General features: G+C 42.8%; 1 protein-coding gene across 1 annotated transcript; it reads left to right on the top strand.

Annotated features, from left to right (window-relative positions):
- Positions 1-6: 6 nt before the first annotated feature.
- Positions 7-27,937, top strand: LOC308293242 (uncharacterized protein). The gene is made up of 12 exons (XM_080735682.1): positions 7-205; positions 882-959; positions 5,139-5,281; positions 7,695-7,814; positions 8,814-8,871; positions 13,035-13,340; positions 14,748-14,887; positions 15,588-15,695; positions 17,354-17,411; positions 19,895-19,966; positions 23,390-23,767; positions 24,197-27,937. The coding sequence occupies exons 1-12, from the start codon at positions 181-183 to the stop codon at positions 24,490-24,492; spliced, it is 1,782 nt and encodes a 593-aa protein (XP_080591808.1). The 5' UTR covers positions 7-180; the 3' UTR covers positions 24,493-27,937.
- The last annotated feature ends 27 nt before the right edge of the window (positions 27,938-27,964 follow it).

The following is a 27,964-nucleotide window of genomic DNA, read 5'->3' on the forward strand; positions in this document are numbered from 1 at the left end:
CTATGAGACGGTGGTTGACAGTTTCTTTTGTTACATGAATCTGTGTTGGTCTGGCTGGCTGGCCTTGATATTTCTGGCAGTGTTAACTTGTTCTACTGTTACCTCGGTCTGTTATCTGTCTTTCTCTCCCCTCTCTCTCTCTCTCTCTCTCTCTCAACCGCATGCAGGCTCCACCGCAGCATGCAGCCTGCCCGGGCCAACACAGGTACGTCAGGGAGGGTCTGGTTGCAGGTTAATCTTAACTCCACTATACTGTCACAGTCTGTGTGCAGGGGTGTCTGTCACAGCAAATTCTGGGCCCTGGGTACAAGGATTCACTGCGGGGCCACCCATGAATGTTCTTCATGGGGGGAGGGGTTTAAGCCATTTAGACTGGGAACGCATTATTTTGTGCTTTAACTATTGAAAAATAGCAGATATCTGCTATTTTAGAAAAAAAATGATTTTTTTTGTTGTTGAAAAACCTATGTTTCTATGTCAGTGGTGCTCCAACCTTTTCATGTGAAGGACCCCAACATTATATGTATTTGGCCATGGGCCCCCATCTCAAAATATTTAGTTCCAGGGACCCCCCAGAAGCAAAATTTGAATTACAAAATGTTCGCTTAAAAATACATATATTCAAAGATTTGCACACATTTTCACGACGTTTCAAAAATATCAGATCTACAAGTAAAGCTTGCAGCGCGGCACTCTGTGCCGCCCTGTGAGCTTGCATATCTGCTATTTTTCAATAGCTAAAGTATAAATTAATGAAGGCCCCTCCACCTTGGGCCCTGGTAACTCAGTCCCACTCCCCCCCCTTGTGACGCCCCTGGCTGTGTGTGTGTGTGCTTGCAGGTTAAGCATAACTCCACTCTACTCTGTCTGTGTGCTTGCAGGAATGTCAGGCAGCAGTCTGCTCCTCCACTCTCTACAGGTCTATCTGAACAACCAGAACAGACTGCAACCCATCATTGGTGAGTCCCCAGACCTCCACTAGGTTAGCACACACACAGTAAAGTCTTCAGAGATATCCGGGTTCCCTGTCTACACGGATCCAGTGAATCGGATATTTTTCAATCTCTCCACTTATTTATCCGGTTTAAAAAATATCCAGCTTCGCGGCCGAAATATCCAGCTTCATGTGGCTACAAGCCCCAACAGCACAAAAAAATGTCTAGCTTCAGAAATATCCAGCTCTGTGTAGCCATGGCCTGAAATGTGTGTGTGTGTGTGTGTGTGTGTGTGTGTGTGTGTGTGTGTGTGTGTGTGTGTGTGTGTGTGTGTGTGTGTGTGTGTGTGTGTGTGTGTGTGTGTGTGTGTGTGTGTGTGTGTGTGTGTGTGTGTGTGTGTGTGTGGAGCGCTGTTAACTTCGTGTTAGCACTGAACCAGTGGCTCAAGTGGCTCTGTTTGTGTGCCCCTGTCAATGTCATTTCCCCTAACCCCGTTCAGGGGTATGCAGATGACGTTCAAGTTGCCTCTCTTCATGGAGCAGTAATAAAGAGCATGCTCTCCAAAACCGACTCCTTTCTGGAGTGGTCTGGTTTAGAGGTAAAAGAATCGAAATGTGCAGTACTTTATGAGAGGCGGAGTGGGGGAAACCGCTGGTATCACTCCAAAACAGATACAAAAACAGATTTCACAATTTGCAATAAGCCCATTAGAGTCTACTCACGTCACGAGACTTACAGTTATTTGGGGCACAAGTTTAATGTTGCAGGGGAGTGGAAAGAGCAGGTGGATGAATTAATATCTGAGTACTCCAGCAGGCTGGATTTAATTCATACATCACCCCTGCCACTAATCATGAAACTGGAGGCAGTCAGAGTAATTGCAGTGGCCAAGGTGCAACATCTTTTCTCCAATGTGCATGTTCCACGAAAATCACTATGTGATCTGACTGACAAAACTGTACACTTAGTGAGACAATGGACTGGTCTTAACACACACACAACACGTGACATCTTATTTCACAGCAAACGTGAGGGTGGTCTCGGTGTTCCCAATTTTGAATGGACATATATTGCTACAAGGCTCTCCCATTTGTTAAATATGTTGAACAATGATGACCAGTATGTGAGAGAGCTTGCACGCTCTTCTCTTTTTCTGGACCTAAAACGACGTAAGGTCCCTCTGGCCTGTGGCTCGGATCCTAGCTTCCTAGGTTTCAAGAGGAAGCTTAGTGGAAAGCTGGACAGTCGCTCTCCTGGCTTTGGTGTGTGGTCAGACTGGCTGGACTTAAATGATCTATGTTGCTGGGCGGATGTTACCTTGGAGTGGGTAGGGTCTAACTCTGAGGCGTTGGCTGTCTCGGAGGACTTTATATCTGACCCCAGTATCTCTGTCAGAGCAACTATGACTGTGTGTGGAGCAGAACACCAACTGCCACTGACTAATGCCCGAGGTCGCCTCCTATGGGCACAACAGCAAAGGCAGCGTCAGCACTGGACTGAGCTGAGACTGCAGGGCAAGACTGCATGTCTCCCTGCTGCGGACCATTCTGTATCTCACTCTGTGTTCAAAAATGTTGCCATAGACGAATGCATTGTTGTCTTTACCCTGAAAGCGAGGTTGCAGGTTTTACCAAGTAAACTGAATCTCTCCATCTGGTTTCCAGGCAATCATGCTCCTTACTGTATACATCATGGTCATGAACAAATAGCTGAAACCATGTCCCATATCTTAAATGGTTGCCATGTATACAGGGGACTCTACATATGTAGGCATGACAGAATAGTGGATTTGATATCAAAAGATATCTCTTCCATCTTCAGGTCCTCCATCATGCTTTATAAGCATTCTACTGTGAAGCCGAGCATGTTTAACCTGTGTAATGATGATTCTGTGTTCTCTAACATCTCAGCTAACACCCCTGATGTCATTGTTGTTAATGAAACCCACAGGGAGGTCTTTATTCTCGAGGTCGGCTGTACCTTTGATTACAGCTTAGAGGAAGCCTTCTTAACCAAAGTGTTAAAATATCATCAGCTAGTGCAGACCATCTCACAGCTAGGCTACAGATGTAAACTTATAGTTTTTATCTTTGGGAGCCTAGGGCACGTACACAAGTTGGTTGTGAGGGGCCTTCAAATGGCCGGCCTCTCCAAAAGGAGGGCCAAACAGTTAGCAAGGTACTGCTCTGTATCAGCTATTATAGGAAGCCGCTCGATTTGGAGGAGGCGTTGTTTCCTTTATCCATGATTGTTGTCTGCTATGTTCGACTTGTATTGTATGTAACAACGTTCTGCCCTACATGCACTTTGTAACGGTCTGTTTTCCTAATTATCTAAATGCACTGATATTGTTTATGTCCTTTGTACATTCGTGTACTTCTACTTATGTGGGCATAAATAAACATTTCATGTGTGTGTGTGTGTGTGTGTGTGTGTGTGTGTGTGTGTGTGTGTGTGTGTGTGTGTACTTTAGGCCTGTCACAATTCTTACGCCCCAATCTGAGCCCTTATACTGTATACTGCGTGATACAAGGAAAATTGAGGACATGCATGACATATCATGATGAATGTACCGTGCTTAATTACCAGGCAGGACTCATGTAACATATCGTCGTTTTCGGGTGAAAACCTTGTATGTCCAAAAGCGTTAGTTTTGTATTTATCGTTTTAAAAATCAAACCTCGGTTCGAAGTGGAGCGGTGAATCTGAGCAGCTATACCGTGTGTGTGTGTGTGTGTGTGTGTGTGTCTAGTCTGCACAATAGTGCCATAGAAGCTGTGTGTGTGTGTGCCTGCACAACAGCGCCCCTCCTTTAACTAGTGTGTTGTGTGTGGCCACTCAAGGTATTGCCAGGCTACGGACACGGCCAGCCAGCCACCCACCCACCCACCCACCCACGGACATACCCACGGACATACCTGTCTATTGGGAGCGCTTTCACCGCTCCAAAAATGATCTAAACTAGTGAAAATAGCCGATCTAGTAGATCTGCTGTTTTCACTACTTTTGTGCGACGGCCTTGTATGATGAAGCAGGACTTTACTTTGCGAAAGAACGTACACATTTGAAACGTGGAGATAAGAGGTTTCCACCCGACAACGACGCTATGTATGTCCGAGTACATGTATGAGAGAAACCAAGTTAGGTAGTGCATGGTTAGGTTCTAAATGCAGGCTAATGAGATAATCAATACGATAAATGCATTACATACAGGACATACACATGAGATCATCATTTGTTAGTGGGGCAAAATTACATTTTCAAACATGGAATTAGTAGATCTAGAAGCTTCAGAACACGCCACTTCCGTCATGTGTTGTAAGCTTCTAGATCAGGTATTTCAGCTTTTTTCTCTTTTTTTTTTAACATTATCTTGAAGTATTATTAAATGTCATTCGAGTCATTTGTCATACATATCTGCCCCGTGCAATTTGTGATTATGAAGCCTAAAAAACAAGAACATTTAAAGCTGTATTCATATTTTCTAATGTTCAATGCCAAAAAAACACAATTAAATCGCAATTATTTGTGTGACAATTAATCGTCAACTTAAATTTGTAATCTTGACCCTAGTGTGTGTCAAAAAAAAGAAAGTGTTAAGGCACATGGATGAGTGTGTCTGTGCAAAATCTGCATTAAAACCTGTGTGTGTCAGTGTTGTTTTTGACAGCAAATTTAGATTTAGTTTTAGTCATAGTCTTTTGAATGAAATGTCTTTTAGTTTTAGTCATAATTTAGTCACCTGAAAAGTTTCAGTTTTAGTCTAATTTTAGTTTACTAAATATCATACGATTTTAGGCGACTCAATCTACAGTTGATTTAGTCAACTGTAAATTTGTATTTTGGCAGGCTTGATGGCATCGTAATGGCTGATTTTACACGACCAAACATTTTACATGACCAAACATGAAATGCCTCTCTTCTCCACTACTCCCTCCCTAACGTTTTAGTCTAGTTTTTATTTTGTTGACGAAATTGTCAATATATTTAGTCTTAGTTTTAGTCATCACAGCTTCGTTTTTATTCTGCATTAAAAAATGCAGTTGACAAACATTTTTCGTCATAGTTTTAGTCGACGAAATCAACACTGGTGTGTGTGTGTGTGTGTGTGTGTGTGTGTGTGTGTGTGTGTGTGTGTGTGTGTGTGTGTGTGTGTGTGTGTGTGTGTGTGTGTGTGTGTGCGTGTGCGCGTGTGTGTTTCAGGTCTGAGCAGTGTGACAGAATGCGTGAAGGCGGGCACCGGCGGCTACGAGGTGTTGTATCTGTGTGAGGCGTGCTCCAGTCGGGTCGGCAAGGCCGACATCCGCAGCCACATCATGGGAAGCCTCCATAGATGCAACTACATCGTAAGTACAGTAGTCACTAGGGATGGGACGATACACGATATCATCGTTTATCGTGATAAAAAACACTCGCGATAATCGTATCGTGGAGACTTAATTTATCGTGATATCGTCCTCCGTCATGCACTGGGATCAATTCACCTTTTATTGGCCGAGCTGCATATCTGGTATCATTTAAACCTTCTATTGGTAAAAGGTATAATTTCTTTCTTTCACTCTATCAAATGTCTTTGTGACGCGTTGTGAGCTTGTAGATCTGCTATTCTTTGGCAAATCTTCCGCCCCAGGATAATGGATTTTGATTATCGCGATAACATCGTAAATCGCGATTTCTTATTTCTTTTGTGATATGAAATCTTCACATCGTCCCATCCCTAGTAGTCACAGACCCAGCGTCTTTGGGTGGTAAACAAGAGAACACCTACAACGCATGCTTACTGTTCCGCTTAGCCCCTGCTCTGAGATCCTTCCTGCGGTTTCTTCTTTTCCTCGAGGTCTTTGTTGAATTGTTCCTCACATGATTCCAGGGTCATTGTGAGCTCGGCTGGCACAGTGGTAACGTCCCTGCCCGCCGTCCCTGAGAAAAAAGGGGTAGAAATAATTGGCTAGTGGCTACTCTAAATTATGGGTAAGTGTCAAGGCTTTTAATATGAAAAGCCTCCCGAAAACATAGAGACAGCAGAGTAGTTACAGTATGAAGATGCTCAGTGGCGTCAGTTCAGCAAAAGCTAGGGTATGGCAAAGATGGGAGTCCTCATGGAAAAGAGGCATTACATTTTGTATAACACGGTTCTATTGTGAAAATAGCAGATCTACATGCTCACAACGCCTCGCGCTGCGAGGCGTTGTGAGCATGTAGATCGGCTATTTTCACAATGTCTAAAAAAACGAGTTTTGTCAGTTTTTTACCCAGGTTTCTACAGTTTCTTGGGCTGTATATGGCAGCCTGGAATGGTTGTTCAAGTGCAGCTAAACTTGGCATGTTAGTAAACTTGCCACAATTAATAATAAAATCATGTTGTAACATGTGTAGCTATTTTACTGTAATTTAACAACATATTTACATATTTACAAGTAACTTTTATTTTCCCCCCTGGACCCAGGGTATGGCAGCTGCATACCCCTGCCATACCCAATTGACTCCCCTGAAGATGCTTGGCAGACAGACATGTTATCTTGTGTGAAAGCACCTTATCTCTTCCTGTGGAGAGCAGGAGGACACTTCAATGGTTTACTCCTCTCTGTGTTCTGTTCTCAAGGACTCGGTCAAGGACTAAGTAGGAATCACAGGCTGCTCATTAGTTTGACTTAAGATAGAGTTCAGCCAGGACCAAAAGACCAATAATAATAATATCTGGGATTTATATAGTGCTTTTCTGAGTACTCGAACTCTCAAATACCTAGAACTCGCCCGAGTCGCATTAGATTTTAACCACTTTAACCATTATTTTATGCTTTAACTTGTAGATCTGCTATTTTTGAAAAGTCGTGAAAATGTGTGCAAGTCTTTGAATATCTTTGACACGATCTTTGACCCGCCTTCTAAATCCTTCTCCTAAATCATGCTGTTCTCAAACTTTTTCATGTCAAGGACCCCCAAAATTACAGGTATTTGGCCACGCACCCCCATCTCAAAATATGTTGTTCCAGGGACCACCCAGAAGCAAATATTTGAGTTACAAATGTTCGCTTTTAAATGGATATATTCAAAGACTTGCAAAAAAAATCTGGATTTTTCAAGAATAGCAGATCTACAAGCTCACATGAGCTTGTAGATCTGCTATGAGCTTGTATATCTGCTATTTTTCAATAGTTAAAGCATTCAATAATTCTTGGACTAAATGGGTTAAATGTGTGCTAGGGGGGGCCAGGGGAGAGGACGCAAAAGATAAGAACCAAAAGCAGGGAAAGAAACACTAAAAATAACAAGTTGAAATCAAAGTAAACTCTGAAAGGCTATTCTAAACATTTGGGCTTTCAGGGCGGTTTGGAAGGTAGGAAGGGAGTGGGCGTCTCTGATATGTTTGAACCTTTAGAAAAATAAAAGAAATGTATCATTTTCCTATAGTAAAGTCAATGAGACTTTGATTGGCTCCCACAAAGTTTCCCAAGGGAGTTGGGTTTGACAAAGTTCAGAGGTGATAGTAGACACCTTTATGAACACATTTGTGAAGAAAGCTATTAGAAAGCATTTGGTTCCCAGATTGGTCCACCACTCGGCTAACTTTCCCTCACTATATCATTCCTGAAGAAGATCCAAACGGATCGAAACGTTGAAGCAATACAAGCCTGTGGAGCTGAGTATAAACCAGTGTTGACTCTTATTTTCTTTTTGTATTGCCGTTTGTCCAGCACCGGGGGTAGAGTGGATCTGTGCATGCACTATCACCCATGCCGTCTCTCTCTCTGCTCACAGAAAGTCTGGCACCCGTACATTATGGGCGGATGGGAGATCCCGGACCTGTCCAAGCTGGCCTGGCCCCTGATGGAGATGGCCCGCGCTCTGGAGAGGACAGAGGGAGCCGGGGACGTACAGGTGGGGATGTGTGTGTGTGTGTGTGGCTGTCACAATTATTACATAATCGTTTAATTGCAATTATTTTACATAATCGAGATTATTTTTCATAATCGTCATAATCGTTTCCATGTTGAAAAATGTTCATATGTTTTTTTTAAAAGTAAAACATAGTCGAAATAGCCGATCTACAAGCTCACAACGCGTCGCATCGCTCAGTGTTCTTTTTTAACACATCTACTGCCTCTTAATCTGAAGGTTGCTTGGTGCCTCGGTGCCACGTGGTTTCCTCCATAGGCCGCCGCTATTATTTTGAAGGGCTGGAAGGGGGTTGTTTTTGTTTTTTTGGATTATCACTTGACGGCAACGATTACGTCATCTAGTCACATGACAGTGTGGGACAAGAAGAGGCAAGATGGCTGCGCCCTGCCTTGTGCCTTGTTTACATTTAGATCTGCTGCAAAATGTCTCAAAATGGCTATTTTGTTTAAATGAAGTTTCTTTATGGGCCTCTCCATTGACTTAACATTGAGGAGCTTCACTTCGCGTGCACGCCCAACGTGCGTTGTAAACAAATCGCCGACATTACCGATGCGAGCGGGACCGGAGCGACATTAAGTAAGTAATAATATCTTTACTGTATATACAGTAAGATTCACAGTCCTCACCGTCAACGGCGCCATGGTATTAACCCTTTCAATGACAGTCCTCACCGTCAACGGCGGCAGAACAGTTAAGTATAAAGTTGTCAAATATGTCAGTAATTTTTTTGTATATTTAGGTTATGTGTCATATCTACCATGTGCAACGTCAAGTTCAAAGCCTAAAAGCCAAACAGAAATGTGGTTGGCAACGACAAAAACACAATTAAATCGTTAATCAATTATGTGAGTGATAATTAATCGTCATGTAAAATGTCATAATCGTGACAGCCCTGTGTGTACATGAGAGATGAGCGATTCCTGTATGTGTTTTGTGTGTATATTCATTATTGTTTCTTTGTCAACATGATGTTTCAAGGTGATGGAAATGGAGCAGGCGGCATACGACATGATGGCGTCCCTCAGCGAGGCTGAAGGTCAGGGCTCATCTTTTGTATTTATTTTATGCTTTAACTATTGAAAAATAGCAGATATACAAGCTCACAGCGCGGCACCGAGTGCCGCGCTGTGAACTTGTAGATCTGCTATTTTAGAAAAATCGCCCGATCTCAAAATATCTAGTTCCAGGGACCACCCCGAAGCAAAATTTGAGTTACAAACGTTCGCTTTGAAAATACAGTATATTCAAAGATTTGCACACATTTTCACTTTTTCCGCCCCGAGATTGGGAGGTCGGGGTTAGATCCCTTTAGAATTAGAAAAATGGGACCCATTGCCTCCCTGCTATGGAAAAGCCATAGACTATTATGTGGGTGTGAGACAGAGATCCATATATTCAATATTGTCCAATATTGTCGGAGAAAAGACTCGACACAAGACAGACAGGTTGTTGATATTCAAGATGTTTTATTATGCCATACAAAGTGTCTGTGGACTCGGCAAGTTTAGCTCAAGACGGGGCGTCCGGTGGCCTACTGGTCAAGGCGCATACCACATAGGCACCGCCACATAGGCATGGTTGCCGTGGTGTCGCCGGTTCGATTCCTGATCCGGACGACGTTTACCGCATGTCACTCCCCATCTCTCTCCCCATTTCCTGTCAGTCTACTGGACCTCCCTTGGTCAATTAAGGCAAAAAGCCCCAAAAATAAAATAAAATTAAAAAAGTTTAGCTCAAGACCAGGGTCGCGTAGCCTGGCGGGCCATCCCACATACTGCGCTCACTCACTCATTCCTTGCCCAGTATGAGGTCTGGACTTCTGCGTATAGGCAGCGAGTATGAGACATTGGCCCCAATAATTTTCTGATCGGGGCCAACCAGTGACTGCGTTTCAGCTGCTGCCCGCACAACAAGTGAAATATTTACTGTGAAATTGTCCTCCTCTGTCATGCACTGGGATTGATTCACCTTTTATTTGCCGAGCTGCATATCCGGTACCATTTAAACCCTCTATTTGTAAAACGTACTTAAAATATACATACTTTTTTTCACTCTCTACCAAATCTCTTTGCCAAAAATTAGCCGGTCTACAAGCTCACAACGCGTTGTGTTGCGACACGTTGTGAGCTTGTAGATCTGCTATTTTTTGGCAAATGTTCCGCCCCAGGATAATGGATGTTGGGTAAGCAATTTACCCCGAGTGAGAGGACATTATGCTCTCATAATGTCCGCAGTGAGGTTGTTATCGGACGAGGCGCCAGCCGAGTCCGATAACAACCTCACTCAGGACATTATGAGAGCATAATGTCCGACCCCGAGTGGTAAATAGCTTTTCTACCACTTTTTCCCGTATACATGAAAGAAAACACATAGTTGTAACTTGCAAGGATCTTAAGTTACAATCATTATTGCCTATAAAACTTCCGCGAGACAGCAGATAGTTCCACAAACAACATCTTCTACTCACCAACAGATGGCGCCAACTCCATACTAATCCATGCGTCTAGCTTACAGCTAAGCTAACGTCAGTTAGAAGTACCGTTCCGGCCGTAAATAGAGGCTGTTCGCTTCCAGAAAGGCATAGGTTCAGAGAAAAGGGGCTTTAAAGTTGGCGGATTGCATTGGATCCAAATAAATCGGCGACTATAGCATGCACGTTAGTAAACATAGGACAGTTGCGACCGTCATTTGTTGGTGGGGGGAAAGGTGTTCCGACTGCGACCGAGTATTTCCCGGTGAATCTGTGCGCAAAGGTGGGGGCTTGGGAGTGTGGGGGGACACGCACCACCACTGACTATTGCTGATGATGGAGAGGTTCTATAGCTTAGCCTTTATGTATTGAAAATGAGAGGCACTCTTGCCGATTTAGTAAGAGACTCGTCTCCAATTGCAAGATATTTAAAAGTTATTTGGGGCCATGATGATGATGATATCCTTTTCTTCCCACAACTAGACTAAGGATTTTATATTGTCTGTGTTATTGTTTACAACCACTGAACCACAATTATTCACGTGTGGCAAGATTCACTCGTTTTTAGTAGGCTATATAGTGTAGGCTTAGAAGAAGCCTTTTCAGAAGTTAATTTAATGATTTCCATTTAATGATTTCATGTATCCTCATCTAATGCACCGTATGCACGCTGTTTAAAGGCCGTGTAGGCTTTTCAGAAGTTAATTGAATGTTTTCCATTTGCGCTAATGCACGCAACTGTTTTCGCCAGGTTTTAAGGTCTTATTTTAGTTGTTTCTCATAAGCTCGCAACCCTCCTTGCCCATCGGCCCCCACCTTTGCGCACAGATTCACCGGGAAATACTCGGTCGCGTTCCGACTCCCTCCTGAAGTCCCCGGATGCGTTCATCGCGTATTGATCTCGGAAATGTGCCTCATTTGCATGTACATCCGGGCATTTCACACATTCCGGCTATTGTGGCCTCATTTACTACTGTTTTAAGCCAATCACAATCCAGTATTTGAACACGTGACTAGAAAAAGTGGTAGAAGGATACTTTGATTATTGCGATATTGTAAATCGTGATTTCTTTGGTCACAATAATCGTGATATGAAATGTTCATATCTTCCCATCCCTAATGAGTACTGAATGATATTACAAGTATTATTGCGACCGTAGGTCTCAGTTTAGTATGTGAACCGTCACTGCTTGTCCGTATCTCTGTCTATAAAGCCTGACACTGTGGTTCCCCTGACACATCACTGTGACATCACAGGTGTTCCTTTTATGCCCATATATGGAGTTCCCTGATGTAATCAATATTACGCCATTATCTAACAGGACTTCATATGGGAATGCCCATTTATGGGGGCCACATCGGCAACATGCCACACTAACAGAATCCATATATGGCCAAAACAGCGCATATCTGTTTGGCTGATTCTACAGACGGGGATCTCCATGTATGGGCATAAAAGGGTATGATGTCATATTTCATAGAGACATCATAGGACTTTCACATAACGAATAACTGAGTAAGCATGTTTGGGCTCTCACAGCATATCTCCATATACAGTACATGGATTTCCATATATGCGTACCAGGGGTCTCCATAAATGGGTAACTGGTCCGATATACATCACTGGCCAGATGGCCAATAATTGGCGTGATTTAGGGCGAGGTCGCATGTCACCCTGAGGCGTCTTACTAGTATCTATAACAGTATGTGCGGTATGAGAAGTTTCTCCTAAAATGATTTTTAAAACATAATCCTGTCTTACACAAGGATGAAGGTACTGTACTGTACTGTACTGTACTGTATGTCTCATGTAGATCCTGTGATGTTCCTGTGATTCTGATCATGTTTTTCATGCGCACAGAGAGGCTAGGTTAGGGGTGCAACAATTCATCAAACTAGTCGAATTAGGCAAGAAATGATTTTTAAAACATTTCAAAATAGTCAAAATGATGCTTGTAGATCTGCTATTCTCACTATTTCTAAGCAGAACTATGGACCCTATTCACGCCCCGCCCACTCAACAAATTTCTCAGCAACTTCCTGGTGCTGACGTCAGCTTTGAAGGGTAAACCCTGCAGAAAGCCCATAGAGTTAACACAGACTTAAAGCCTTTTACCTTTTAGCCTTTTTTGTGCCTTTTACTATCTTGTGTTCTTGATCATTCGAGCCGTATTTTATACTTTACTATTCGGAAATTGCATTAAATTTGAGATTTCTCTGTTAACTCATTGAATGCCCTTTTCAAGATGGCCGCCAAGTACCAGGATGCCACGCTCCTAAATTTCTAGTGCACGGATACATTTTTAGTGCACGGATCGTGCACGCCCATGCACCATATATGCACCATATGTGTAGTACTTTTTAACAGCTTTCAAACAAAAAAATCCGCTTGGAAATCCGTTCAGGCATTCATGAGATATAAGCCTTCAAAGTCAGACAAAACAAACACTGCCACCTTCCTAAATTTCTAGTGCACGGATCAATTTTTAGTGCACGGATCGTGCACGCCCATGCCTAGATCATGCACCATATGTGTAGTACTTTTTAACTCTATGGGCATAATAGAAGGGTTTCCCCTTCAAAGCATGACGTCAGCACCAGGAAGTTGCTGAGTGGGCGGGGCGTGAATAGGGCTAATTGTGCAGCAAAGTATAAAATGTATAAAACAGGCCGTGAGTGGTTAATTGATAACTTGATATCTAACATGAACGATCTCTCTTTCTCCACAGCGATATCCTTTTTACACGCCGTCAAAGATGGACGATGGGCCCAGCTGTACTCTTCCGTCCAATCGGCCTATTCCCCCGCTGCACTCACCCAATCACAGGAGCCGTCGGTTGATTTCACCCAATCACGGAAGCCGTCGGTTGAGATGACCAGGTCTCCTGCCCCGCCCCCTACGGTAGCCACGGTGCAGTTGGACAATTCGGCCATGTTGTCCGGGACCAATCAGATGCCACTCAAGCCCCCTGCTGGCCAATACGAGCCCAGCAACGTCTTTCTCCATGGCTATACAGGCACAGAGCCGATCATCGGTGAGTTTTACACATGTATTCACTAGGGCGTTAACGAAAAAGTCGATAAGTCGACTCAGTCGACCTCATTACACAAGTCGACTCCCACCAGAGAAAGTCGAAGTTGAAAAAAAAGAAATCCTTTGTATTTTTTTCTATCATTATTTTTGCTCCATGTGTGCGTCTGTACAGCATTCAAACAGTAGGATTGCTTATTGTCAAGAACTGAATGATCCAATATTACAGTGCTACATTACATTTGGTACGAAATTGTGAAAATAGCCGATCTACATGCTCACAACGCCGCGTTGTGAGCATGTAGATCTGCTATTTTCACTATTTCTGCCTCTATATATTTGACAATTTGGACAATGTTTAATTTGTACTTAAATGTTATGTTGGTTTGTTTACAGTTGAGTGAGAAAACAATGTTGCACATTAAGTTAATCATCTGGGGACCCCTCAAAATAATCGGGGTTTCGTGTGTGATGTGATGACGTCATCAAACGATAAAGTCGACTTCAACTCAACTTTTTACTGAGTCGAGTCGACTTGCAAAAATCACAAGTCGTTAATGCCCTAGTATTCACATTAAAATTACCTTGAACCTTGAAGTTCAAGGTAAAAAGACCAATGCCTATATATGGACCTTTTCTCCAGCCTCGGTCACATATATGAATAATTTTCAACATGGAAACGATTATGACAATTATGACAAAAATAATTGTGATGTTGTCAAATACTTGCAATTAGACGATTAATGGGGCAGAAGGTTCTCATCAGGAATTTAAATAACAGTCTCCTGCTCTAGTACTAGGCTTATACAATATACGATTAGATTTATAATGCTGTGAACCTTTTCAGTTGTACATTTCCCAATACCGACTTTTTTTTTTTTTAAAAACATGTCTCCTATAATGACATGTCCAAAATAAGAATGTCAATAAGTTAACTCATTGAATGCCATTTCAAGATGGCCCCCAAGTACCAGACTGCCACTATCCTAGATTTCTAGTGCACGGATCAATTTTTAGTGCACGGATCGTGCACGCCCATGCACCATATATGCATCATGTGTAGTACTTTTTAACAGCTTTCAAACAAAAAAATCCGCTTTTTTTTGTTTGAAAAAAACAGCCATTTTTGACATTTTGAAAGATGTGTTTGTTTGTTATGGGGCTACACATGCAATTTAACAATTGCGATCATGCCTAATACATTTGAGGCATTTTTAGAAATTTTTTTATTAAAAAAAAAATTGAAAAAAAAAAAAAAAAAAAATTTTTTTTCAAAATGGCTTCCAACTCGGGAAACTCGGGCTCTGGCAGCCTGGGACTACTGTAATAACTCGGGAAACTCGGGCCTTGGCAGTCAATGAGTTAACTATATTGTGCATGTGTGTCTCTCATAACGTGTGTTTTCCCCCAGGTCTGGGCCGTGTGGTGGAGTGCAGGGGAGAAGAGGACGGCCACCCGCACTGTTTCCTGTGTCACTCCTGTCGAGTGAAGACCCTCCATGACGGAGTCATCCACCACCTCACCACTTCCTCCCACTACTACAACTACATGGTCCGTGTGTTCTGTTTACCAATAGTTCACCACTATTAGTACCTCCCACTACTACAACTACATGGTCCGTGTGTTCTGTTTACCAATAGTTCACCACCATTAGTACCAGTAAGACGCCTAAGGGAGAAACGCACAAGCTGTACTCCTATCAGTTTAGATGTGAAGCCTGATAGTCGCTGAGAGGAAAATGGGAAACTGGAAGAGAGAATGGGATTGGCGTTGGCCACAAATCGTCCGTAATCAAACCGGTGTCTCAACTGTCAGGCATTAGATCCTGTGTGGTACGCACCCTAACCGCTCGGCCATCAGGTCGCCCCAGGGTACGCATTATTGCGTATTATTATTTTATGCTTTAACTATTAAAAAAATAGCAGATCTACAAGCTTGTAGATCTGCTATTTTTGAAAAATCGTGAACATTTGAATTTTGACCAGATTCTATAAGTGTCTTCTAAATCCTCAAGCTTTTTTTTGGTAAAACACGTGTTTCTATGTCAGTGGTTCTCAAACATTTTCATGTGAAGGACCCCCAAAATGACATGTATTTGGCCGCGGACCCCCATCTCAAAATATGTTGTTCCAGGGACCCCCCCCCCAGAAGCAAATATTATCTAGCCACTATCTTATTGTCCTTTTGATTTAGACTTGGATACTTTTGAGTCTATTTGTGATTTGGGTGCACTGAAATAATGTGTGTGCAGGTGGAAAGGCACCCTGAGTGCGAGGGCGCAGTGAGAAGCCGTGACAGGCAGTGTCTCCTCTCCATGGCCCAGAGAGTGGAGCGACAGGGCGGCAGAGGACAAGTGAAGGTATGGTCTTCATCACGCCATCGGTCTCCTGCTGGGTTGGGAGAAGAAATCTGTCACACTTTTTTAACACTTTAACCCATTTAGGCCTGAACACATTATGACGCAATATTTTATGCTTTAACTATTGAAAAATAGCAGATATACAAGCTCACAGCGCGGCACCGAGTGCCGCGCTGCGAGCTTGTAGATCTGCTATTTTTGAAAAAGTCGTGAAAATGTGTGCAAATCTTTGAATATATGTATTTTCAAAGCGAACGTTTGTAACTCAAATTTTGCTTCTGGGTGGTCCCTGGAACTAAATATTTTGAGATACGGGTCCGTGGCCAAATTCATATCATTTTTGGGGTCCTTCACATGAAAAGGTTTGAGAACCACTGACATAGTAGTGTCTCAATAACAGACTAACTGAGCTCCAGTTAAGTGAAAAGGACCTTTTCTTTGACGATGGCTGGCCAGATTGCTGACATAGAAACATAGGTTTTTCAAAAAAACTTTAGAAGGACTCAAAAGACACTTCAGAATCGGGTCAAAATTCAAATTTTCACGATTTTTCAAAAATAGCAGATCTACAAGCTCGCAGCGCGGCACTCGGTGCCGCGCTGTGAGCTTGTATATCTGCTATTTCTTTTATATTTAAAGCATTTATGCTTTAATATTGCGTCATATTGTGTTCAGGCCTAAATGGGTTAAGACTCGGAACACAATTGTGTAACTCTAGATTTGATGAACTACTTTAACCATTATTTTATGATTTAACTATTAACACATTTCGTGCCAGCGATTTATGAATTCATCCTATAACTTCTGCCGGCGTTTACTTTCATTGTGTTTAGCGTGTTTTCCAACGGTGATCACGCGCGTGCATGTGGAGCACACTGAGGCTGTCCTCTGTCTAAGCGACTCGAAACATTTCCCACCCTGTTGTTGTAGCGCCGCCCAGGCACCACTACACAGTGTGTGGAAGGGAGCATGTGGCGCTGTGGAGAGACAGAACCAGAGGAAAGATAGTTTTGCAGTAGAAGAATTGAACCCGGATGGAGGAGTCTGTTTTGTTTCCGGGTTATTTCTGTATGCACTCGTCTTATAGCAATCGAGGATCGACTCCAGACTGTACATAACGGTGATATTAATCAGATTAAGAGATCTCCTTTTTTAAAGTTATACCATGTAACTTTTTTTATAAAACAAATCTTAAAATTGTCCTAACTGTTAAATCGCTAAAGTTTTAGAACACCCACTCCGTTATTTTCAGCTTCTGAAGCCTTCTCTTTATATGTTTTCTTCTTAGCAGTGACAGGGGCGGGATTTCGCGGCAAAATGACGTAATCTGCATCATCTGTATACGTTGTGTATACGTTGACCAATCACATCGCAGATCATACACACATGATACACTACCGGCCAATCACAGCTTATCTGCTCTGGTCTTCAGGAAGCGCCTCCGCTCAGCTACAGTGTTTACCATGGTGAAGGATTTTAACCTCTTAATCCCCAAATCCTGGCCAGAAAATTACGTCCTACCATGCGTTCTACCCCTCCACGGATTAATATCGGTCGCGGTGGTTTGCGGCGCCGCTCCGGTGGTCCGCGGCGGTGGTCCGCGACGACTCCGGCCGAAAAATGATATGTTCACACCATGACCATATCATGTCTCCTAGGTGAAGTGGTTGCCGACGTCCCTGTGCATCCAGCTGGCCGTCAACAGTTACCACTGGTGTAAGTGAACAACGGCATGGGCTGTCCTCTCTAATCCTGATTCTCTCCTCTTTTCCTCCCTCTTCTCCTTCTTCTCTCCTCTTTTCCTCCCTCTTCTCCTTCTTCTCTCCTCTTTTCCTCCCTCTTCTCCTTTTTCTCTCCTTTTTAAATCCCTCTGCTCCTCCTCTTCCATCCTGTGTTCACGAGGAGCGTCCGTCCGCTGATGTAAGTGCAGCAATTTTAATCCCCTCTAGGACTGTCATGATTATGACATTTTATATGACGATTAATGGTCACTCAAATAATTGCGATTAACGATTTAATTGTGTTTTTGTCGTTGGCAATTACATTTCTGTTGGGCTTGTAGGCTTTGTAGTTGCACATGGCAGATATGACACATATCCCAAATATACAAAGAAATGAAGGACATATTTGACTGCTTTTCACTTTAAAAAGAACATTGATAGTGGAAATAGACGATCTACAACAGGGGTGGGTTCGATTAATCGATTTGGCGATATATCGATATAAACTCCAGACGATATGTGAATCGATACAGAGGTTGCTCTATCGATAGATTCTATACGGCGTGAATTCTGCGGGTTACAACAACACAACACCCACAGCTGAGCTGGTGACTGGCCCGGCCAGCAAGCAACATGGAAGCCACATCCACAGCCAGTTAAAAGCTAAAGAATGGAAGCATTTCAGATGTGAAAACCAGGGAGTCGGCAGTTAGACGACATAAAAAAAACAGCTGAAACCTGCGCATTGACATAAAAAAATTAAATAAAAAAGCTGCCATTTGCATCGCATTGTAAACGACTGCGTCGTGCTGACTCGCGCAACGTGTCGTTTTAACCACATGAGCTAAATTGCGGTTGCGTCGCGATAGTTCTTTGTTCGTTGTGTTTTGATGGATGTTACTGTACAGAAGTTTTATATCCACCGTCCCAGTGAAGGAGCACGGCTCATCATCACAGAACCGAACACAGAGACGCAGCCGAGCCATGATTATGCTAGCCAGCCAGTGGGGTTGTTGCCAGTTTCTCTTTTGCGATAGAAACAAGCAAACAGGTCTATAAACATAAGCCAAAAATAAGCAACTAGGGCATGTCAGTCAAACTTTATTGTCTAATATTGTTTTAGAACAGTGGTTCTCAACCATTTTCATGCCAAGATCAAGGACCCCCAAATTTTACAGTCTACTTTACAGAAAGAAGATCTACTTATAATAAACCGATTTGGCAACAGGCCAGTGCAGCAGCTACTGTATTAGTAGCCACAAATCCTCACTCTCTTCTAATAATTAATTAAATACTGTAGGCCTATTCTTGATTCTGCTTCATCAGATATTTGATATTAACTAAGTAAACAAAAAGTAATTTAGCAATTATTTTGTAATTGTAATAAAAAATATATTATGTATATTTTCTTTTGTGTTTTAACACGTCAACCTATATATCGATATATATCATATTGTGGCCTCTCTATCGTGACACATATCTATCGTGAGATTGCTGGCAATACCCACCCCCCTAAGCTACAAGCTCACAACATGTCGCATCGCGACGCGTTGCGAGCTTGTAGATCTGCTATAATCCACTATTTTTAAAATGTTTGAACATGTATAAACATTTTTCAACATGTAAACGATTATGACGATTATCTCAAAATAATTGTGATTATGTCAAATAATTGCATTTAGACGATTATTTAACAATTGTGACATCCCTAATCCTCTCCCTCTCCTTTTGACCTCTGTGTGTCTGTCGTTTGGCAATAGTTTAGCATCACTTCCTTCATTCTCTGTTCTTCCCTCCTCATTTCTCTACTCGATCCTTCCTGTTTCGTCTGTGTGGTTGTTGCGGTCTGTTTTCGTTGCATCAGTCAGCAGCCATCTTTCATATTCTAACCTCCTCTTTCACAATCAGTCATTTTTCTTTCACAGAACAAACAACCACTTCTTCCTCTCGCTCTTAACCTGTAAGCTGTTTTCTAGGTCAGTGGTTCTCAATCTGTGGGTCGGGACCCCTCGTCGGCAAAATTATTTTGGGGGGTCCCCAAATGATTAACTTAATGTGCAACATTGTTTCATCACTCAAACGGTAAACAAACCAACATAAAGTTTAGGTGTAGGCTATAGAGGGTATCTGCACATTTCTAAAGTGACAATTTAAGGACTTTTTAATACCTCTAAAATGACAAATGAAACATTGGACAAATTGTCAAATATTAGAGGCAGAAATTGTGACAATAGCAGATCTACATGCTCACAAGGCGCTTGCCGTTGTGAGCATGTAGATCGGCTATTTTCACAATAGACCTGTGTTATCTTAGTGCTCGTCAGGGTGGGGGGGGGTCCCCAGTTAAAATATGATTATTTTGGGGGTCGCAGTCTGAAAAGGTTGAGAACCACTGTTCTAGGTTCATATCCTTCCATGTTTTCTCTCTTTCTCCCGTTATTTGCGGTCTTTGTTTCAGGTATAAGGTCTTTGTTTCAGGTATAAGGACGTTGGGGGATGGCAATGCGTGGACGCCGGCTAACAAGCCGAGGACACAGCGGTCTTTACAAGGTGTGTGACACTTTATCGCCACGTCATCACTGTATGAGAAGGAAAATGACCTCGGCACTTCAAAAGAGACTATAGCCAAATAAAATGACCGGAGCACTCGACTGGGTGCGCACGTTTTATGATTTTGCAGGGTGACTATATTGTCACTGTGTATTTGTGGTATGGCTAATGCTCTATTAGCAGCCTCTGGTGCTGGAGAGGTGTGTGTGAAACACCACCAAAGTTATGCTGAAAATCCCACAAGGGTAAAATGTGTATGAATGTGAAATAGAGGTGGGACGTTCGCGAACAAATCAAGTCTTTTGAACGGCTCTTTGAAATGAACGATGGGATCCGGTTTGCAGTATAGGGAGCCGTTCCTTTCTAAATGAACAGTTACATTTACTTATGTAAAAGTATCAATACTGCAATGTAGAAATACTCTGCCACAATTAGAAGTTTGGAATTAAAATGTACTTGAGTAAAAGTACGAAAGTATTGGTATCAAAATGCACGTACCAATAGTAGAAAGTACTCAAGTTTTCCAATGAAGAAAATGTAGGAAAAAAAAAAAAATCTACTGCGACACATTGTGAACTTGTAGATCGGCTATTTTCAAATGGCCAAAATGTATATATGGACAAAATGTATGTAGGGTTGAAGTGATTTGTAATTATAATCAAAATCTACAAAGTGATAAGTAACTAAAACGAGTCTTTTGAACAGCTCTTTGAAAGGAACGGATCCCAGAGATCCAGCTCACTTCAAAGAACCATAAATCCTATCTCTAATGTGAAAACGACAACACTTCAGTCACTGTTTTTTAGCTGCTACCTTGGTTGTTGTGACGTTGTTCTTGTTATACTCATTCTCACTCTCAGGTTGTAAATCCAAAATCGACGAAGGAATCGTAAATCATGTCCTCATCAACGAGCAACGCGACAAGAGAATAATCCTGTGTGAACAGGTTGATGTAATGGCAGCCATAGACGGTATGGGTTTCCGGGAAGTAATGCATCATGGGAATTGTAGGAATGCTGAGAAATGCACTGAGAGTGATGATTCACGCACTCTGCTTCTTTATACCAATGTCGGGCGTTAGGGAGATAACATGGTCATTTCGTGCATCAGTCTAAAAGCGCCACATGTTGTACAGATGTAGCCCAGGGCATGCTCTAATGATTTAGCTAGGGCGCCCGAGTCGGCGACCTTCGGGGTCACCACAGCGGCCAAATCAAGTTGGGCTCCCATCGACTTTCTATACAGGAGGAAAATACCCAGCTTTAAGTAGGATGTGAGGGTTCTAACTAGGGGTTTGTCATGATGCTGAATCCATTGCAAGCATTTGTTTTGCACAAAAAATATTCCTTGGGCTAAAAATGGCCCCAGAAAACGATGGTTTAGTGGTGAAAAGTGATGAGTCATCACTTTTCAAAGTTTTGTGGGCGTTTTCTGGGGCCATTTATAGCCCAAGGAATGTTTTTGGTAGCTGTGGCTGTGGAGACCCCGAAGGTCGGCGGCTCGGGCGCCCTAGCTAAATCATTAGAGCAAGGGTCCCTAGGAGGTCCTCCAAATCTTTGTGTGATAGAAACCTTTTTTTATATTAACCACTTGAACCCTAGAATCCATATTCTGAGAACTTTAGCCAAAGATAGCAGATCTACAAGCTCACAACGCCTCGCAGCGCGAGGCGTTGTGAGCTTGTAGATCTGCTATTTTCGGCAAGAGGTTTGGTGTAGAGGGGGAAAAGAGCAGACTATGTACAGAGTGAAAGGTCAAGTTTATTAAGTATTGACGGTTCAAGTGGTTAAATATCTGAAAACACAAATTGACATGAATCCAAAACACACTGATGATCGTGCTGTCAAACAATGAAACTACTGTATATGGAATCTATGAACAGGTTGTGGGGGTCCCTGCTTCATCTCTCTCTCAACTAAGGGGTCCTTGGCCTGAAAACGTTGACGACCCCTGCATTAGAGCATGCCCTGGGCTACATCTTTGCAAAATTTGGCACTTTTAGACTGATTAGCACGACATATCCCTCACGCCCCCGACTAGTTGAAGTTGCTCAGGTTTACAAATAGCATAGCAGAAGCAGGCAAAGATCATCTCTGTCAAAGTCTTCCCTCTTCCCTCTTGTCAGTCAATTCTATACTCCTCACACTTGGTGCACGACTGCGCTACCTCTCTGCCTTTCTGTCCACATCTGCCCACTGTATTGCTCAATCCAAGTTGAGTTTAGGCCAGGATGTTTGGGGGGGAAAACACATTTCACCACGGTCACTGTGACCCAGCCAGCTTCGTGAATAACCTCTCTTTTATCTCTTTTTGAACCAGACTTCCCTGGCTTATCTTTCCCCGGCAATAACAATGCGTATCCGAGTAGGCTGCGCGTGATGTTTTGCTGTATCTTTTCTCTCTTGTCATTTTGACTTCTTCCAAGGCCTCTAAGCCAGTTTTTTGCCACTTCACTGTTGCCTTTTAACCCATTTAGACATGGAACGCATTATTTTATGCGTTTGCTATTGAACAAATTGCAGATATAAAAGCTCATGGGAATTGTAGATCTGCTATTTTTGAAAAATCGATAAAATCTGTGCAAGTCTTTGAATATTTTGACCCAATTTTATAAACGTCTTCGAAATCCTTCTTAGAAATCAGTGTATTTGGCCGCGGGCCCCCATCTCAAAATATGTTGTCCCAGTGACCCCCAGAAGCAGAGATTTGAGTTGCAAATGTTTGCTTTTAAAAATATATATTCAAAGATTTGCAAAATATTTCAATTTCTTTTCCAAAATGGTAGATCTACAAGCTTGCAGCGTGCACTCGGTACCACACTGTGAGCTTGTATATCTACTATTGTTCAACAGCTAAAGTATTAAATAATGGTTAAAGTTCGTTCCAGGTCTTAATGGCTTAACCCAGGGGTCTTCAACAGGGGGTCCGGGACCCCTAGGGGGTCCTCAGAGTTACTACAGGGGGTCCTCCAAATCTTGTTTTATAGAAACTTTTTTCTCCTTTTTTATATTAACCTGAACCCTAGCATCCATATTCTGAGAACTTTAGCCAACAATAGCAGAGCTGCAAGCTCACAACGCCTTGCGCTGCGAGGCGTTGTGAGCTTGTAGATCGGCTATTCTTGGCAAAGAGGTTTGGTGTAGAGGAGAAAAAGAGCAGACTAAGTACAGAGTGAAAGGTCAAGTTTATTAAGTATTGACGGTTCAAGTGGTTAATATCTGAAAACACAAATTGACATGAATCCATAATACACTGATGATTTTGCTGTCAAACGATGAAACTATATGGAATCTATGAACAGGTTGTGGGGGTCCCTGCTTCATCTAAGGGGTCCTTGGCCTGAAAACGTTGAAGACCCCTGGTCTATGGCTTAACCTTTTCAGCGTTCAAATCGCCTTTCCGTTCCGTTCTATTTCTCTGCAGGGCCGAGCGCCGCCGCCGCCGCAGAGGCTCCGGGCGCGGCGGGGACGCGGAAGCGCGCCGGCGAGCCGTCGACGAGGCAGGGACGGAAGAGGAGGAAGAAGAAGGAGGAGGAGGAGGAGAAGGATCCGGTGTTCAAGGTAAGCCTCCCGCTGAACTACGGGCCTCTGGTCCTGCAGAGGACCTCCTTCAGTCTGGACGCCCTCCCCGTGGTGCCGCCGCTCCCCCCGGCCCCCCCCAGCCCCTCACCGGAGCCCCCGCTTCCCCAGCCCGGCCACCGCCACCAGGAGGAGTTCATCTCCAGCCCTCTCTTCGTCGATCGGCGGCACGACGACTTCTTCGCCGAGGAACGGCACGACCTCCTCTTCGTGGCGCGCCCGGGTAGGCTCGCCGATAGGCCCGTCACAATTCTTACGTAATCGTCTAATCGCAGTCACTTGACGTAATCGCGGTTATTTTGTCCTGATCGTCATAATTGTTTCCATGTTGAAAAATGTTATGTATTCAAACTTTTTCAAAAATAGTGGAAATAGCCGATCTACAAGCTCACAACGCGTCGCATCGCGACGCGTTGTTAGCTTGTAGATCGGCTATTTCCACTATCAATGTTATTTTTTAAGTATAAAGTTGTCAAATATGTGAGTAATTCTTTTGTATATTTAGGTTATGCGTCATATCTGCCATGTGCAACTCCAAAGCCTTAAAGCCAAACAGAAATGTGATTGTCAACGACAAAACCACAATTAAGTCGTTAATCGCAGTTATTTGAGTGACAATTAATCGCCATGTGAAATGTCATAATCGTGACAGCCCTACACGCCGAGGAACGGGAGTCGCAGCACGAACAACTCTTCGGCGGAGACGCAGATACTTTCGCCGAGCAGCAGGAGTCCTATCACGCGCCGCATCACAAACGCGAACACTTTGGCGTAGAACGAAGAGTGGCCGAGGAGGAGGACCGCCGCGGGGAAGACTGCTGGGACACTTGGGGTCCCCAGGAGGCCAGGGACGTGGAGGACGCCTACTTCACTGACGGACACAGCTTTGACCAGCAGAGAAACCCGGCCGCAGAGGAAAGCCACCGCATCAACGTTTGGTTTAATTAGCCACTTATAAGCCCCAGATCCTTGGTTTTTATAGTTGAAACCTTTGTGAAAATAAGCTAATCTACACGCTCACGCCACGTAACGTAGCATTGCGTAAGTGAGCTTGTAGATTGGCTATTTTCACAATTTTTCTTTTATACACAAATCGGCGGCTTCACGGAGCTGGATATTTTGGCCGCGAAGCTGGATATTTTTGAAACCGGATAAATAAGTGGAGACATTGAAAAAATATCCGATTCACTGGATCTGTGTAGACATGGAACTTGGATATCTCTGAAGACTTTACTGTGTGTGTGCGTGTCACCCTATAGTGGAGGTCTGGGGACTCCGATTATTCTAGACCTAGATATCTTTGTCGTGTGGACCTAGATATTTTTCTATGTGGATATCTGAAAAACCGGGATATATGAAATATCCAGCTCCGTCTGGCCTAGGCCTAAGTGGAGGTTTAAAGGACAAAGGATATTGAAGGGTTTCCTGCCTCCATGCATGATACCGTGATGTCCTTACACCTGCTGCAGTCCAACCACATTAGAGACATCCAGCGGTCTCTCTAATGGTTGATTGTAGACCCACCCAAAAGGAAAAGAAAGTCCCTCACAGGAGGGTGACTGGGGACCACTGTATACACAACTCTTTTATGCTTTTATACTAGAGTATGTTTTTTTCCTTTGTTTTTATATACAGCCATTTGTCCAATTCTCTGCCTTCTGTTTATTTCACATGGGTCATTTCTCATCCATCACATTCTTTTGGGACATCTGTTATATTGAAAAAAGAGAAAGAAACATTTGAAATGTATCACAAGCTAGTTGGCTTAGAGATCATTGTTATCCTTTCCCTTTTGGTATGCCTGGGGGAAAAAAGGTTTTTTCCACACTTTTCATTTAAACAAAGCCTGCTTGATGTTAAACGGACGCAATTATGTTGTACTGGAGACTAACTCAACTTTGGCATCTTGAGTCGCCCACCAACGTTCTCAATAACAAAATGGTTATTGAGCAAGGTTTTAGGGAAGGGAGGACTGGCTGCATAGTGCATACAAGTTCAAACTTAGGTTTTAAGATCTTTAACGTTTAACTGTAATCTCTTGACTTACAGAAATGACTTCTAATTGTGAATCTGTAAGAACATTTCAAGGGCAATATATTGGCAGGTTGTGCACGACTCACCTAAACATGTCACAAAGCCATGCCACTGTGCACAAAAGCAGCGAAAGACCTGCTCTTTGCTATTGATTGACCCTTAATATTGCATTCATTTAATCTAAGCTTTATTTAACAACCTGCCAATATGAAGAAGCTGATAAACGGTGACCAATGACAGAGACATGATTGTCTAAATATTCCAATTGTCAGATTTTGTTTCTGGCTAAATATGACAATGGACCTGAAACGATTTGTCTTTGTTTGCTTGTCCAGAATATCTACGTTGAAAGCTTTTATTTTATTACGATTTTGTATTCGTCTTGAATTATTCTGTTCTCCTTTAACCACTTGAACCCACTTACAGTATACACTTCATCCTCCAGGAGTGTCTATACTTGGTCCCTGTCCTTTTTTCTGCACCAAATCTCTTCACTAAATGTAAATGAGCTACATGCAAGCTCACAAACTGCTGCGCTGAGATGTGTTGTGAGCTTGTAGAGCTGCTGATTCCCGGCGCGCGGAAAGTTTGCCCCAGAATAGGGAACCAAGGGTTCATGTGGTCAGAAGTCGAGACTTTTTACCCCCTGTGTTTGAATTCAAGGCTCCATGGGGTGAGTAATTGATAGAAATTTGGGGGATGAACTATCCCTTTAACGTGCCACAGAACTCTGTTGTAAACAACACATATTAACACATCGAGTGCCCGGATGTATGACGTGTGTGTGTTGCTGGTGCCCATGGCAACGCGTCATTCTACCTACCGGCGAGAGTACTGGCGAGAAAAGTAATCCGAGTAAATGTAATCGGAGTATGTCCTGTTTATTTCGCGAAAATCTTTTCTTTCAGTCAGGACCGTTTTTTATCATTTCTAAGCCACATTGTTTGTGTTATGGCAGGTAGAAGAGGCTGCCGTTTTGAAATGAAAGTGATTTAAAAGCTAGATTAGGAGAAAACCACGTTTTTGTGCAGCCGTTAGACAGGAAGTCAACGAGACACACAGCGCGTCCGGGTGACGTAATTGCGCGCTGCATGTTGGGAAATGGAGTTTGTTTCATCACCGCGGCAGCCAAGTGCAGTAGCTACAGTACAGTATAGTTTACTGTAAAACGCGTCAAACGCGTCGTGGGCCTCCAGCGACATCAAAGAAATTTACTTGTAGACACCACGTGGGCACCCGATGTGTTAATGATGTACAATCATTTGCCAAAACCAACCAAACTCCCAAACACTCCCAAACATTTTATACATTGCTGTGAGATTGACTGTTCTAACTCTCTTTCAACTGAAACTGTTGAATCTCACAATAATGCTGCTTATTGTTTTATTAAGCCAATCATTCCCAGACCAGATGTTGATGAAAGTCCTTTAGTGCTTTAATCACTGTTATTTTATTCATACCGTATATATGCTGCTTTAAGTGCACTGTAAACAAAGGGCTGTTTATTTAATTATTATGGGTCTTATTTTATTTTCACATGCTGCTTCTAAGTGCATTTAATTGTAAACCACATGTGTTTTATTTCATTATTATGGTCTTGAGTTAGGTAGGTAGGTAGGTAGGTAGGTACACTGTAGATGACAATGTGTTTAAGCCATTACCACAATATGCACTTCACGGGCAACTTTGATGATGGCGAGGGCCACTACATTTCCATCCTTCACTCCAGAGGGCCACATTTCATATTGCTACGTCCTACTTTGTCATTCTAGTATCCCATACAAAAGAAGCAAAAATTGCAGATCTACAAGCTAAAAACGCATCGCGCTGCGGTGTGTTTTGAGCTTGTAGATTTTATTTGGAATCCCGAAATGTAAAACTTTTATTTAATTTCAAACACATTTAGTTATATAGTCAGGTTAACTTTATGTACCTAAATACAAATACATTGGACATAAACAAATACATTTTAATACTACTATACTAGTCATTACGTCAGTCTATATTATATAGACGGACGGAATTAAAGCAGGTCATGTTTGGAATTGACAGCAGAAATCAATAATATATCAGTATTCCGGTATCAACCTGCGGGCCACATTAAGTGAAGGTGGGGGCCGCATGTGGCCCCTGGGCCGCCAGTTGCCCATGTATGCCCTTAAGTGTCACTCAGTGAAGCGCTGAATAAAACCAGTATTATCATTCTGGGATAATGCTGCGAAACCAAGAGTGGTTCGCTATTATCTAGCATAGCACACTTGATGTTATTTTAATTTAAATCATTTTTGTTGATATTCAGTATGGGTGAGTTGGTGTCATTGCTGGATTTCAAGTGTAATCTTTTTTTTCTTCTTTTTTTCGGTGCAGAATAAAGTATCAAGTCTTG

The sequence above is a fragment of the Nannobrachium achirus genome, assembly GCF_963921795.1.
Source record: "Nannobrachium achirus genome assembly, chromosome: 10".
NCBI lineage: Eukaryota > Metazoa > Chordata > Actinopteri > Myctophiformes > Myctophidae > Nannobrachium > Nannobrachium achirus.